Source organism: Nicotiana tomentosiformis, chromosome 11 (genome assembly GCF_000390325.3).
Source record: "Nicotiana tomentosiformis chromosome 11, ASM39032v3, whole genome shotgun sequence".
Classification (NCBI taxonomy): Eukaryota; Viridiplantae; Streptophyta; class Magnoliopsida; order Solanales; family Solanaceae; genus Nicotiana; species Nicotiana tomentosiformis.
Genome location: NC_090822.1, coordinates 46,283,030 through 46,292,010, shown reverse-complemented (window position 1 = coordinate 46,292,010; position 8,981 = coordinate 46,283,030). Strand labels below are relative to the sequence as shown.

At 35.9% G+C, this 8,981-nt stretch overlaps 2 protein-coding genes across 2 annotated transcripts; one reads left to right on the top strand and one right to left on the bottom strand.

Moving 5' to 3' along the window:
• Positions 1-445: 445 nt before the first annotated feature.
• On the top strand, positions 446-4,728 carry LOC104110174 (phospho-2-dehydro-3-deoxyheptonate aldolase 1, chloroplastic-like). Its single transcript, XM_009619617.4, has 5 exons — positions 446-1,087; positions 1,750-2,027; positions 2,816-3,092; positions 3,210-3,455; positions 4,237-4,728. The coding sequence occupies exons 1-5, from the start codon at positions 518-520 to the stop codon at positions 4,492-4,494; spliced, it is 1,629 nt and encodes a 542-aa protein (XP_009617912.1). The 5' UTR covers positions 446-517; the 3' UTR covers positions 4,495-4,728.
• A 3,396-nt stretch (positions 4,729-8,124) lies between these two features.
• On the bottom strand, positions 8,125-8,981 carry LOC138901379 (uncharacterized). The gene is made up of 2 exons (XM_070189137.1): positions 8,933-8,981; positions 8,125-8,693 (listed from the first exon to the last, which is right to left on the bottom strand). Exons 1-2 carry the CDS (start codon positions 8,979-8,981, stop codon positions 8,125-8,127), a joined length of 618 nt encoding a protein of 205 aa, XP_070045238.1.

Genomic DNA, 8,981 nt, shown 5'->3' with positions numbered 1-8,981 from the left:
TCTCGACTCACTCCTTGAGTCAAGAAACTGTGTTTGAGATCCGAGCAGCAGCTGCACCATCACAGAACACCGATAAGAAGGAAGGAAAAGGGCGATAAATAAATCCTACTCCTAGTTCAAAAAAATTCCTTTATATTTGAAAGATTCACATTCTAAATAGAGAAAGAGGGGAATCTTGTCACAAAATTGATGTGAAGAAATAAGATAAGTAATAGGTCTAATGATTAGTTACAAGGTTTAAAATATTTTTAATGGCCTCATTCTCAATATGCTTCTCTTTTTCCTTATTCGCTGAATCCACCCATTCACTTTAACAAAATGTACAAGAAAGTTGGTGAAATATTGACTTTGCTGGTGTGTGCCAGTTAAGTAATTTAATTACCAAAATAGCCTTCACCTAACAACAAATCCTCCAACAACCATAAGCCTCCTTATAAAAACCCTTGGCATCTCTCTGCTCTTCAGGTAGTACCACATTTGAGCACATCTTTTCCTTACAATACACAGAAAGAATCCAATGGCTCTTTCAACTAGCAGCACCAACTCCCTCCTACCAAATAAATCCTTAATTCAAACTCAACCTCTTTTACCTTCTCCCAAACATGCCCTTCCCACCAACTCAACCAAACCCGTTAAATTTCCTCAACCGATCTCAGCCGTCTATTCTCCCGACTCCTCCAAGAACCCCATTACCTCCGACAAGACCCCTAAACCTTCGCCGCCGGCAGCCACCTCCTCCACTGCTGCTGTCGCGGTGACGAAAACAGACCAAGTTTGTAAAAAATGGTCAGTTGACAGCTGGAGATCGAAGAGAGCACTTCAGCTTCCAGAGTACCCAAATAAAGATGATCTTGAATCAGTTCTAAAGACCATTGAAGATTTCCCTCCTATTGTGTTTGCTGGTGAGGCGAGGAGTCTTGAAGAGCGCCTTGGAGAGGCTGCAATTGGGAAGGCGTTTCTGCTACAAGGTGGTGACTGTGCCGAGAGTTTCAAGGAATTCAATGCTGTTAACATAAGGGACACTTTCAGAATCCTCCTTCAAATGGGTGCTGTTCTTATGTTCGGTGGTCAGATGCCCGTTGTAAAGGTCATATTTTTGTTTCTTACTTAATTTTTGAATGTTTTCTTTTTGTATTTACATTGCCTTTAAAGAACTACAAGTTGGACCTAACTAATATCTTAGTGTAGGGGTAGCTTTCAATAATTTGTTGCTTGTTTGTTGTTTTCTACTTGGTGGTCCCATTTTATGTTACGCTGTTAATGTTTCCAACTCAAACAGTGTTTTTTTAAACTACCATGTTTCATATGTATTTCTTAATCACAGTCCTTTTTTGTAATCTTTTTAACTGTTATAGTCCTTTTTTGTAATTTTTACGTAAATTTTATTTTAGAAAAGTAATGAATAGATGTCTGAATTAAGACAAATATTTTGATTTTGACCTTTTTCGCTGCTAAATTGAATTTGTTACCTTAATTTTGGAATGCTTTTTTTTTTTTTTAAATTTTATTTAAGTTGCCTATCAAGAAATGGATATTGAATCTTATTCAATTATTAGGGTATTTAATAGCCTGCTGTTTGTTGCAGTACTTATTTTATCTTGAATTCGTTCCTGGAAATGGGTATTTATTTTTTTAGTCATGACTCATGAGTATTCTCTTATCTGATGGAAAACTTAATGAGTAGATAAATTCCTTCTTTTGGCATATGTCAACTGTATTGATATCCATTTTCAAATTTGATCTAAATAGGTTGGAAGAATGGCTGGGCAATTTGCAAAGCCTAGATCAGACCCATTTGAAGAGAAAGATGGAGTAAAGCTGCCAAGTTACAGGGGAGATAATGTGAATGGAGATGCATTTGATGAGAAATCCAGAATTCCGGACCCTCAAAGGATGATCAGGGCCTATTGTCAATCTGCAGCTACTTTGAATCTCTTGAGGGCCTTTGCTAAAGGAGGATATGCTGCCATGCAGAGAATCAACCAATGGAACTTAGATTTTACAGAGCACAGTGAGCAGGGTGATCGGTATGTTCCATCTTGGTGAATATTGTTGGAAATTTTTGTTGCTATTTGTTGTTTGAATCCTCAATTTTAGCTCAACTCATATCTTCATCATTATCAAAGTAAAATGAAAGTGCAAGTAAAAAAAGATAAATACATATATAAATAATAGTAATAATAATAATTGTAATATAACTTCTCTACCAAGTCTAAAATCTATTCTCAACTAGTAGATATCACTTATATGAATTTTCCGCTTCTATTGTGCCCTATCTGCTTCTATTGTGTCCTATCTTTAGGGTCGTCCGTGGTCTATGCTTTCTCTAGGTCAATGAACATTATGTGTTGATTTTTCTTCGTTTGGCTTTAAATTTTCATCAATCTTCTTAGCAAGAATATAGCCTGCGTTGCGTTGTAGATCTACCGGGCATAAATCCAAACTGATTCTCAGTCTATCTTGTCGTGTTCCTAAGTCTATGCTTTATCACTCTTTCCCAGAGTTTTATTGTATGACTCATGAGTTAAATGCCACGATAGTTCGCACAACTTTAAAATCTCCTTTGTTCTTATAAATTGAAATCAAGGTACTATTCCTCCGCTCTTCGGTCATCCTACCACTTCTTAGTATGGCATTAAATAGCTTGGTGAGCCATACTACTCCAACTCCAACCTCCCCAAGACACTTCCGGACCTCTATAGGGATACTATCTAGACTGTTCCAAAAATTTATTACGAGAGGGATTTTCCGTCGGCTTTTATATAATGTTGCAATTATGGGCTAATAATGTTTCTTTTCTTTTTTAAATTGGCAGGTATCGTGAATTAGCTCATAGAGTGGATGAGGCCCTTGGTTTCATGGCTGCTGCTGGACTTACAACGGACCATCCTATCATGAAAACCACCGAGTTTTGGACGTCTCACGAGTGCTTACTTTTGCCGTATGAGCAGTCACTTACAAGATTGGATTCAACTTCTGGCCTTTACTATGATTGCTCTGCCCATTTTCTTTGGGCTGGGGAGAGAACCAGACAATTGGATGGTGCCCATGTTGAGTTCTTGAGAGGAATTGCCAACCCCCTTGGTATAAAGGTGAGTGCATTGCTTTACTTTGAGTCTTTTCGTGATTGCATTTATGAATATGGCAAATGTGCAGATCATATTGAATTGGTAACAAAATTTGAGGCTAACAGAAAATATATGCTGCAGGTGAGTGACAAGATGGATCCAAATGAGTTAGTTAAGCTCATTGACATTCTGAACCCTAACAACAAACCAGGAAGGATTACAATAATTACCAGAATGGGAGCAGAGAACATGAGGGTTAAGCTTCCTCATCTAATAAGGGCAGTGAGAAGAGCTGGGCAAATTGTTACATGGGTATCTGATCCTATGCATGGAAATACCATTAAAGCACCTTGTGGTCTGAAAACTCGACCTTTTGATGCCATCAGGGTAAGTTCTCATACCTCCTTCAGAATTTCCTGACTCGTTATATCATACATACCCTTTAGGATGGTGAGACCCGAGGTTATACTGGAAAGACAATTTGAATTCACAAAATTTGCTGCCTTCAAGTAATTGCATACTTCCTATACTTTGATCTTAATCATCTCCTTTATGGTGGTGCCTATTCATATTTAAGGAAGGACCACACTTAGAATTCACTTCTACAGCCAATAGGAAAGGTACCAGCAGTTATAGACCGAGCAGCTGAAAAAGTCCGTTTCTTTGGACCATATAATTTGACAAGCTGAATGATTGTGTTAATTCGCGGGGGGACCATCTTTCATGATGGGAATATTAGTTGTTCATAGAAAGAGTAGCTGCTTTTTCTTTGCTAGACTAGGGCAAAGAATGTATGAGAGAGATATGGGTAGGTAAGAGAATGTAAAACTGAATTTGGAAGGGTGTGTTCAGTCAAAAGTATGTTTCTTAAGCTGTCATATGGTGGATTTAAATATATCTCAGCTAGGTTGGTGGTTGTCTGTCTCTTTCCACAAGGATTATTTTTGAGATCCAGTCTTTTAGGTAGATTTCCTTTTTTTTCAATGACGCTCGATATTGTAACAGTATAATTGTCTTAAAAATGATTGAAAGTTTACATCAACTTACATGTCTTAACAGTTAAGAATATTGTATTCTTTTGTTAGAGCTTTTGGATGAAGTTTTAACCCTCACATTACAACATTGACAATAAAGCACACGTCTTACATTGCACTCTTCTTGGGAACAGGCTGAAGTGAGAGCATTCTTTGACGTGCATGAGCAAGAAGGAAGCCATCCAGGAGGAGTTCACCTAGAGATGACCGGCCAAAATGTAACAGAGTGCATTGGTGGATCAAGGACCGTGACTTTCGATGATCTGAGCTCACGCTATCACACCCACTGCGATCCTAGACTCAATGCATCTCAATCCCTTGAACTCGCCTTTATTATCGCTGAACGCCTCAGAAAGAGGAGGCTTGGATCTCAAAGCTCATTAAGTTACTAAATATGTAGAATGCTTAAGTTGCTATGTTGACAAAATTTCTTCTTTTACTTAAATTATGAATCGCTGTACTAATATTTTTTCTTTTAAATCTTGAGGATATGTTACATTTACCTTGTGTTCATACTGGAAGAGTGAAAATGTATGAGAGCTTGATGTATCAAAACAAAGTGTATTAGAGTTTGATGAATGCTGAGACTAAGCAATAAAGCAAAGAAGTTTCTCTTTTTCTTTTAACTAGATGGCCCGTATGCTTGACACGTCGTGACATCTTTGTTTGTGTTATTTACACAACTATAAGATTAGCTAAAAGTTTTAACATGGAGAACATAATTTCATACTTGATTTAATTGTCTAGCAGCATTACCGGGAAAGGAAGTAGTAAGACTATCAAGTTGGCTAAAAGTTAGCAGTGTATTAACGCTACATGATATGTACATTATTTTGAAAAACAGAACTGCAAAACATATGAGATATGTATCTACAACACAACATGTTCTTCAACCTGCTTCCATGAGAGTTACATTATACTGTTTACATATCGACAACAAGGGTGGCATTTTCCATCACGTGAATAGTCTTCTGTGACAAAAATATTGACAGCGGTAGAATTATGAAGAAATGATCAAATGCCAATAGCCATATAATGTAAGGTACCAATTTAAACAACTACATCAAGGAAAGAAAGGAAAATAAAAATAAACTATATGAAAAGACAATATGCATCATAAAAAGAACATTAATTAATGCCAAATACAAGAAATGCAAGAAGAGATACTGTTCCAATTTATACCGGCGATGCTTAACAGTATGCTTCACTAATTCGAATTTACCAAATTATTAATACATATTCAATGTTTCCTTCACCGGCAAATGAATTGATATCAAAATGCTATGTACAAAATATTAAGCTTGTAAATAAAATTCATAAGTTTAGCTTATGAGCGCCAGTCATTGGAAAGGTAGTCGGAATACTACTTAGTTTCTACAACTCAATGCTGACCAATATTACTCAGTGAGAATACAAAGGCATAATTCAAGTACCCTAAAGACCATAAAATTTCAGTAACTAAAATATTTACCATAGTGAAATGTATTTTTATCCTATTCCAAGTCTGTTGTTTAGATACTACGTCGCATAAACAATATCTATAAGAGAAAGTGGCTCGGTCATTGATGTGATGATTCATAATACACATTCAATCAAGAGTGACTTCCTTTCACTTTAATCCTTTCCAACATAGAAATAACCTGAAATGATCTCATTGAACTGTTAAGCATGACCCTGACCAGTAAGTGCACAAAAGATCATTCCTGTATAAATGGTGCCTATCACAATGTCATGATCTATCAGAAAAAGGCATTAAAAGATATTCAACACTCAAGCTAGCAAAGCAAAACAAAGATGGGTTTCTCTACACTATTTCAGAAAGGAAGTACTTTTTAACAGTTTAACTTGTATCAATAATGTATTGACAGCAAAATGTGTTATAATAAATTGATTTACTTCATAGCTATACGGATTGAGCAAGAGCCATAACCACTTGAACTCATAAATGCTGGAACCATCTGAACTGTGGATCATGTAAAAGAATCGTGAAAAATCAACTCTTACTCGAGATATTACAAAGGTTTTGTTATGATATTATCATGCATTTGTAAGTCTATATTTAGGAGGCTAAATCCTGAACTCTTGCTGTATTTAGTGCCCTACATGTGCCTGACATAGGCCCGGTTGGTTCGGATTTTTTAATTACCAAACCAAACCAATTGTATCGGGTTATCAAATCTAAATACCAAACCAAACCAGTAAAAGTCAGGTTTTTTAATCTCGGGTTGTTTGGGTTTTTGGGTTTTTTCGGTTTTTTTTTTCATAAAGTCTTCATATCACAAAACGTAAAATTTGTACTCCAAATATTTCTTTTATCCTAGTAAGACATAACTATATAAGTTGTTTTTCAATAAAATAACATAAATATGAGATGAGTCATGACATTGTACTAAAATATTCAACAGTAAAATAAATATTATTAATAAGTCATAATGAAAACAAACATAATTTTAAATTACGACTAATAAGTACTATTATTTACATGACTAACCACTACAAGAAAAATAAGTTATAGTACATTTTATCTAAACCATGGAAAAACTAAAAAATAGATATCCAATACTATTTTCATTCATAGTACAATTGAGTTGAATATTTTATTAGCATTAGTATTGATTTGATTTTGGTTTAGGATTTATTTGAGTTACTAACATTTATGGAGTATAAAACATGTTGGAGCATCCAAAAATTATAAGCCCAAACTTGAAATAATAAATTAAAAGATAAAACTATGAAAAAAGCTTAAGAAATATTTATAAACTACACTACAGTAAATATTTTTATGTATTAAATATATTTAAAACTTTTATACATATAATGTCGGCATAGTTTGGTTTCGATTTGACTTTTTTTAGTTAAAACCAAACCAAACCAAATATGATCGGGTTTTTTTTCCAACACCAAACCAAATCATAGTCATTTTTTTTCGGTTTGACTCGAATTATCGGGTTAGTGCGATTTGTCGATTTTATTGGTACACCCTTACGTGTGCCCTACCGCTCCCTTGTTTCAAGCATTTTTGTTTCTTACTTAAAAACATTAATAATGAGTGATAAAAAGTTTGATTGTTAACCATCTAATACTTAGTTTAGTACTCATTTTCGGTTATTTTGATATCTAATTGTGTAGGTCTAAGCTCAATTACCAATAAATATCTGTTCTCGATATTATCCAGCATTAAAAAGGGAACAAGAATTATTTTCTTTTTTATTTTATATAAACTAATTGGACCCATATCGCCTTCGAGACCTGAAACAACCAACAAAAAGTACCCCACTGCTCCTGTCGAGGCACATCAATTCCATGTTGTACGAATCAACCGTACGAATCAACTGTTACAGCTAAAATAATGATCATCTAAAAATATTAATATAAAATCAATTATTTTGACTACATTAAAATTTGAAGGATAATTAACCTGGCCATAAAAAACTAACACTTTCTTTCTCATCCTCTGCATTTTTTCCGGATCTTCCTGCTTTGGGGCCTTCGCTTCTGGTTTATTGCTTTTTGTTTAAAAAATTACCCATTTAGTTTCAACTTTATCTCCACTGCCTACACTATATAAGAGGTTTTTGGGTTTCTCTTCCTTCTTTATTTGTTTCAATGATTCCTAGTTTTGGAATTGAAGAGTATATTTAGTTTTATTTTTCTTTCAGGCAGTTCTGGCTCGATTTTGTACATGCAGGTCAACTCTTTTGTACATTACTGGATGGTTGGTGATATATATGCATGCGTGAGTTTTCCTCCTCGATAGATACCTGAAGTTGAAGACTAAGTAGTGGTTTGCAATTTTCATCCCAACCAATAACTGTCTATCAAAGAAAAATGAATATTATAGACTCGAAATATAATCTGGCTTTTGCATCATCATTAAATTGTGTATCTACTTCAGTTGATGATTGTAATAAAGAGGAGTACCAATAGAATAAGAAACTTCAAGATCTGAAAGCTCGCCTACACGATCAGATTGACGAAACATTAAGAAAATGGAAAGCCATGGCTTCTGCAGCTGAGTATTCCTAAGAGGAACCATTTCTAACTCTTCCCAACAAGAAAACATTCTTCTCCGTCTTAAAAATAACATTGAACAGCTCGGTCAGCCACTTCAGGCCCTCTATACCGACATACCTCCAAAATTCAACCGGTATCTCGTCCGGCCCAGTCGCTCTGCTCCTGTTCAACGTACGCATAGCTCCCACGACCTCCTTAACCTTAATGTGCCTACAGTACCTAAAAACATGACGACTCTCAAAGTGCTCCAAATCACCGAACACAATGTCTCTGTCCCCTTTTTCATTCAGAAGTTTATGAAAGTAAGTCTGCCATATCCTTTTAATCATAGCCTCATCCATTAAGACTCTGCCTTCCTCGTCTTTGATGCACCTTACTTGATCCAGATCACGACCCTTTCTCTCTCTCGCCTTGGCAAACCAAAATAACTTCTTGTCCCCGCCTTTGTCCCTCAACTCTTCATACAAACGACTAAACGCTGCATTCTTGGCATCATTGACCGCTAGCTTCGCCTCCTTCCTAGCATTCTTATACCTTGCTTTGTTCTCTCTTCTCTCCCCCTCGTCTGTACTCTCCACTAAATTCAAGTATGCCACTTTCTTTGCTTTCACTTTTTCTTGAACCTCTTCATTCTACCATCAATCTCCTCTGTGCCCGCCAAAGTAACCCTTTAAGACCCCTAACACCTCCCTCGCAACCTCCCTAATATAGTTCGTCGTCATCGACCACATATAACTTGTGTCCCCACTACTCCTCCAGGCCCCCATAACCCTCAGCTTCCCCTCCAACTCGAAAAAAGGAAGAAGAAGAACTTACCATGAAGAGAGAGATGAGAATGAAGAGCTCTGAAAATAGTTGCTTTCAT

Excerpts from the sequence above, each read along its gene's own strand:
- LOC104110174 (XM_009619617.4), top strand. The coding sequence starts at position 518 with ATGGCTCTTTCAACTAGCAGCACCAACTCCCTCCTACCAAATAAATCC. Across the intron at positions 1,088-1,749 it reads GTCAGATGCCCGTTGTAAAG|GTTGGAAGAATGGCTGGGCA; the intron begins GTCATATTTTTG and ends TGATCTAAATAG. Across the intron at positions 3,093-3,209 it reads CCAACCCCCTTGGTATAAAG|GTGAGTGACAAGATGGATCC; the intron begins GTGAGTGCATTG and ends TATATGCTGCAG.
- LOC138901379 (XM_070189137.1), bottom strand. The coding sequence starts at position 8,981 with ATGAAAGCAACTATTTTCAGAGCTCTTCATTCTCATCTCTCTCTTCAT. Across the intron at positions 8,694-8,932 it reads TTCTCATCTCTCTCTTCATG|TGGAGAGTACAGACGAGGGG; the intron begins GTAAGTTCTTCT and ends ACTTGAATTTAG.